General features: G+C 35.5%; 1 protein-coding gene across 1 annotated transcript; it reads left to right on the forward strand.

The window, feature by feature from the left end:
- Positions 1–172: 172 nt before the first annotated feature.
- On the forward strand, positions 173–5,712 carry LOC106321469 (serine/threonine-protein kinase ATM-like; the record flags this gene model as incomplete). The annotated part of the gene is made up of 15 exons (XM_013759730.1): positions 173–253; positions 794–920; positions 1,019–1,142; positions 1,298–1,432; positions 1,602–1,712; positions 2,224–2,271; positions 2,367–2,471; positions 2,780–2,866; positions 3,253–3,570; positions 3,851–3,963; positions 4,285–4,351; positions 4,437–4,511; positions 5,046–5,168; positions 5,395–5,541; positions 5,614–5,712. Coding segments are annotated over exons 2-15 (1,584 nt in total), but the record flags the coding sequence as incomplete, so codon positions are not given.
- Between the last annotated feature and the right edge of the window lie 144 nt (positions 5,713–5,856).

The raw sequence follows: 5,856 nt of genomic DNA on the forward strand, positions 1-5,856 counted from the left end.
AAAAAAAAAAGTATTCAAGATCTGGTAAATTTGATTTTAATAGTCACACTTTGACATTTATGGACATATAAATGATCAGTCAATCCATTTAAAAACTTAATGATAGATTCCTTTTTCTTGTTAGAGTTATTTAAGTAAAAGCCTGCCCTATCTGCTCAAATGTGTACTCTTTTTTTTTTGTAGGTACATGGCAGGGGTGTTAACCTTGACACTGTTGAAAAGATCTTACTGGATAGCGAAAAGCAGTACAAAGGTAGTTTAACTATATCATGAATCTTGATATTTCTGAAAAGTTCTTAGAAGAAATTACCTCCATTTAGTTTTCTCATGATTTATGTCCATAGTCCCACGCAAAAACAAAAATCTGTATGTTTTCTATGAACTGTTCCTCCTGCTAGATGCTATAATTTGTTTTCACTGTCAAGTTTCAGGGTAAGTGCTTCTCTAGAAAATAATTGAATGCTGAATTCTATGTTACTGAAGGAAGGCTATTATTTATACTGTTATTACCATCTAATTTTTAATGCAACCTAAAACAAAAATGGTGGTCAATGATGAAATCATAGGCATATTAATTCTTTTTGGCTATTGCTTGCAATCATGCAAAGCTGTTCTAATCGATTTTCAGGATATATATATGCTTGGAATAATTAGTGAATTCAGTTTACGTTTTTTTGGAGAATCCAATCCTGTATTTCAATTTTCACATGACATGGATATGTCGGCTCCAAAATTATTTCATTCATGTTCCTGTTCTTTTTTTGTTAATTACTTAAAAATGAATCATTTTCAGCGCTGTCAGCTGAAAACTTTTCACTGGAGAAGGCTGAGGTGTGGTCCACAGATAATAAAAACTTCGATGGATGGATTTGTCAGCTTGTGTACTGTATGATCTCGTTATGTGAGGATGTCCCAATAAGGTATCTGTTTGGTTCCTACCTACCTTAATTATCCAGTTACAATATTCAAGTAAAATCTTTCACTCAGTGGATCATTGTTGCTGCTTTGTCTGACACAGGTTATGCCAGAATATAGCAATGCTGAAAGCTGAAATTTCTGAGCTTTTGTTTCCAAGTGTTATTGTTAGTCTTGCAGGAAGGGTAGGGACTGATGTCAATTTACACGAACTAATTACCTCACAGGTGTGGCTCCTATTTTAATCACTGTTTCAACCAAATTCACTTCTCTCGTGTACTTTGCCTTCCCCATTTAGTTTTCTTTTATTGTACAGCAGAATAAAACCACTGCAGAGAATTATTTGTCACTTTTGTTAAAGCTTGTAATCCCCATTGGGCAGGTGAAAGAGCACATCTTCGTCGATTCAAACAAGCTAACAAAGTCGAAGCAGGTCATGTTAAATACCCTGAATGAACTGCGGATGTGTTATGTCCTTGAAAGATCAACTTTTTCTGGGCAAACTAAAAGAGAAAAGGTTAGGGTAACTGAAAAAGATATGCTATTCATGGGGAGTAAATAAGGACATTCTGCTATTTGTATCCCCTTTATAGTGAAATCTGATATCAGATTAGTTTGTTCATATAAAAAGATCATTACGAAATATGCGAGATTACCAAAATCAAACGTCTGAAATTTTCTTGCAGAATACCAAGCATTCTAACTACAGTTCTAGATCTAGCTCCAGCGCTGCTAAGATTAGAGATGTGGAAACAGCTAATGGTATGGCAGCGTCCATAACTGCAAATTGGGACAAGGTGTACTCTTTATTATATGAACTTTAGTTACTATATGTATTGTTATGAGGAAGAGCATTGCTGATCCATGCAATATTTCATGTGTTTGGAATTATCAGAAATTTCCTTCTCAAAGTGTTTTATCATCCTACTAAGATTACAACTATATTTAACCCAAAAAGAAGAAGATTTATAACTATTGGCAATGGCACATCTTTCCCGTTGTTGCATTATGATAGCCTTGTTTTAATTTGTGTTTATGTCATACAGAAGAATTTTTTACTTTCAGATGATCGATTGAGGTTTAATAAATTTATAAAACAAAGTTATCCCTGTCAGCTGTGTGCTATCTTTTTTTTTGTGCTATATTTTTGATTAACCCCATTAGTATTAACTGTCTCATATAGTTTTTCCTGTTAAATATGTGTGTATCCTTCCATATGGCGCTGGTTGGCTCATCAGTATTCCTCTTGAAGTTATAATTTCAAGCATGTGTTACTGTTCTTTACCTCTTGTTTCGTTTGTTGATCAGGTATATTGGCTTTCCATTGATTATCTTGTTGCTGCCAGATCAGCAGTAGTGAGTCATCCTTTTTCTTTCAAATCATTAACCAATTTCTGAAAGTAGAGGCTCTAAAGTTATTTGCAATATATATTTCTCTTTGTTCTTCCCAGGTTTGTGGTGCATATTTGACCGCCGCCATGTATGTTGAGTACTGGTGTGAGGAGAAATTTGGCAGTCTAAGCCTCGGAGATCCTGATTTTTCTTATCATGATATGGTAATTCATGTTATCCATTCGGGATCATTGAACTTACAATATTTTACTCAGGCTCTTCCATGGTTTTCATTGTCCTAACTAAATAGTTAATAGGCATTGTCGTTTATGCTTAATGTCTAATTTGTAATCATGGATCATTGTCATATATGAAACTTTCATGGGATGCATTTTACAAAATTGCAAATGATTTGTTCTTCATGTAGAAAAGGGGCTTACAAATAAGAGTTTTCTTGCAATATTTCATGTGGAAAATAATTTTGTTTTGTTTGTGCTGCTTTCTAATGTTTCCTTTCCTTTGTGGCTAACAGTTACCGGATCACGTTGAGATACTTGTGTCTGCAATAACAAGAATAAATGAGCCTGACAGCTTGTATGGGGTTATACATTCCAACAAGGTTCGATTCTGATACTAAAAGCGCGTCCTATAGAGTACATGTCGGATAAATGTTTGGAATTCGTGTCAAATGGAAACGGTTTGCTAGTCATGAAAGTGGTTAAATTAGTTCTTCCGTTACCTATTGTAAGAATATTGTGTGAAGACTGATATGATTCCGCTGCTGATATCAGATGAGTATACACTAACTAAAATGAAACGTGATAGGTTAAGTCTTTTCTTTATTTATTTTTACTGCTGAACAATGAAAAACATTTCCGTCTAGAACCAAGGATTTTCAAGAAGAAATGAAGTAACTAAATCACATGCAGTACTTTTTGATCTTTTTCTGGTTTCATATATGTGAATAACACTTCCTGTTTCTTGTATATGGATGCAATCTGAAAGTTGTCTGCTCAAATAACCACATTTGAGCATGAGGGAAACTGGAGTAGAGCACTTGAGTACTATGACTTGCAAGCACGTTCACAGAAAATAGTGGTGCCTGGTAGCCTTCCTGAAAACCAAGGGGTGGAACATTTTCAGCCAACAACTAGTGCACAACATTCTGTTTTTGGCGAAGGGGAGGTCCAGAGACAACCTTTCAAAGGGCTCATTAGGTCTTTGCAGCAGACAGGCTGTATGCATGTTCTCGATCTGTATTGCCGGGGCTTGACTTCCCGAGAAGGCTCCTTTCAGTATGATCCAGAGTTTATCGAATTGCAGGTATGCATCCTGATTTGGTTAAGGTTTCTTCTATTCTCAAACCTGGACAAGGTTGTTGGTTAATTCATATATATTTCATGGGATAAAGAAACAATATGATAAATCAGAGATTTTCAGGGGTTGCTTGGCAGCTATATTTACCAAATTGTGAAATTTTGGTTAGATAGTTGCCCCAAATTCTGTTTTGACAATTAACTAATCGAACTCTACGCAGCTGTCATACTATAGTTGTGTGGTGCTTATGTGATAATTCAGTTGAAAATTGGATTCTTGCTTGCAGTATGAGGCTGCATGGCGTGCAGGAAAATGGGATTTTTCTTTACTCTATCCACAAACGCACTCTCCACCTATGCAACATGTCAAGAACAATAATTATCATGAAAATCTGCACGGGTAACACATATTTTACTCTTACCAATGATGCTATTCTTAGCCATTAGATTATTCCCTGTTTGTAGCTCTTGATTACACCAAATTTACTTGACATCTTATCGACACTGACTTTGCCGTGGTCTTAGACTTTTATTTAAAATGAATGATGTGTTACATATGAGTTTTAGAATAGATTAGTTGAAACCACTATAATTGTTGGTCTTACTTTCCTGGGCCATGTCCTAGTATCAATAGTCAGTTGAAATGAAGTCCTTCGTTTTCGAAAAGTCTTATTCATTGCCAATGAGACACTAGCTCCCATCTTACATGTTTACTTCTCAGTTGTTTGAGAGCTTTGCATGAAGGGGATTGCAATGGGTTTCATGGAAAACTGAAGGATGCTAAGAAGGTAATGCATGATTTCAGTTTATCACCATTGGATTTGAAGGCTACAAGCTTCTGTGTTAAGAATCTTTGGTTTTGCTCTGTTTCAGGAGCTTGTATTGTCCATTTCCCGTGCAAGTGAAGAAAGCACTGAATTTATATACTCGGCAGTAGTGAAACTTCAGGTATATATGTTTAGATTGACACTAAAGTACATCATATTTTCCATTACATTTTTCATCATCTTGTCATTTGGATTCCATTCTACTCCTTATTGCTCATGTCTTTATTTTGATAATGGTACCCTCTCTGTGAATGCCAAACTTCCTTTTTTGGTTAAGGTCATCTTGATTTTGCCTAGCCAATTACTCAACATGTGCTGTCAGGTTTGATCGATGAAATCTTAAATAACTGCAAGTTATGGTGTTGCGAGTTCCAAAACTTTTACTATGTCGTGATGCTCACCTTTTAAAAAAGTACCTCTGCATCTCAAGATTTCCTCATAAAACATTATCCCTTACTAAAGATTTCATCTGTTGAGTGATTCCTAAACTAAACTTGAATTTTCAAGCCGTGGAATTTGTTAATGCAAGCTACATGTTATTTTAGAAGGAAAATATATATAAATTGCTTAAGATTTTAGGTCTCTTTGGTAAACAATGGTTTTGAATTTCTATATGGGATCGCTTTCGTGATTTTTGATAATTTATCATGTCCAGATTCTTTATCATCTTGGACTAGTTTGGGATCTTCGCTGGACGACGTCTTCACATGAAAGTATGCATGGCTATCCAGTCAAACAAATGGCATGTGCAGACCCTGTGACGCCAACAATGGAGCAGGTATTTTCCTTTGAAACATATTTTTCAAGTGGTTGTTCACTAGCTTCTAGCAAATGACTGGCGCTTTAAGAATTTATATTATTAATAGCAAGTCGAAAAAGAAAAAATATAAGATCTTTCATGTACAGTTAGATTTTAGTTGGGATATTCATGTGTTGAAAAATTCATGTGTCGGTGTCCTGAGGAGATTTTAAAATATGAACTACAGTTTTCTTGGCTGAATAAGGATTGGATCTCTATTACTACACAAACTCAGTTCCACATGAATTTGTTGGAGCCATTAGTCGCATTTAGGCGAGTCCTCCTCCAAATCTTGGGATGTGAGCAATGTACCATGCAGCATCTTTTGCAGTCTGCTTCCTTACTTCGCAAGGTATGTATGAAAAGCTACCACTTCACTTGTAGTAAGATGCCTGCAAGAAACACATTATCTTGTTGTTTTCAGGGATCAAAGTTTTCTCATGCAGCTGCGTCTCTGCATGAGTTCAAGTTCCTTTGTGCAAAAAGTGATGGAGGACAACCTGTTCCAGATTGGCTTGGAAGGGTACATTTTAACTTTCCATGTTTTGTTTAATTGTACATATTTCTTTCTACGTAGTTTTTTTCCTTACTGAGACTTATGAAAGTGAGACAAGACTTACAATTGGAAAAATTATGATTGTCATCTAATAGTTGTTACTTAAGTAAA

The sequence above is a fragment of the Brassica oleracea genome, unplaced genomic scaffold (assembly GCF_000695525.1).
Source record: "Brassica oleracea var. oleracea cultivar TO1000 unplaced genomic scaffold, BOL UnpScaffold01725, whole genome shotgun sequence".
NCBI lineage: Eukaryota > Viridiplantae > Streptophyta > Magnoliopsida > Brassicales > Brassicaceae > Brassica > Brassica oleracea.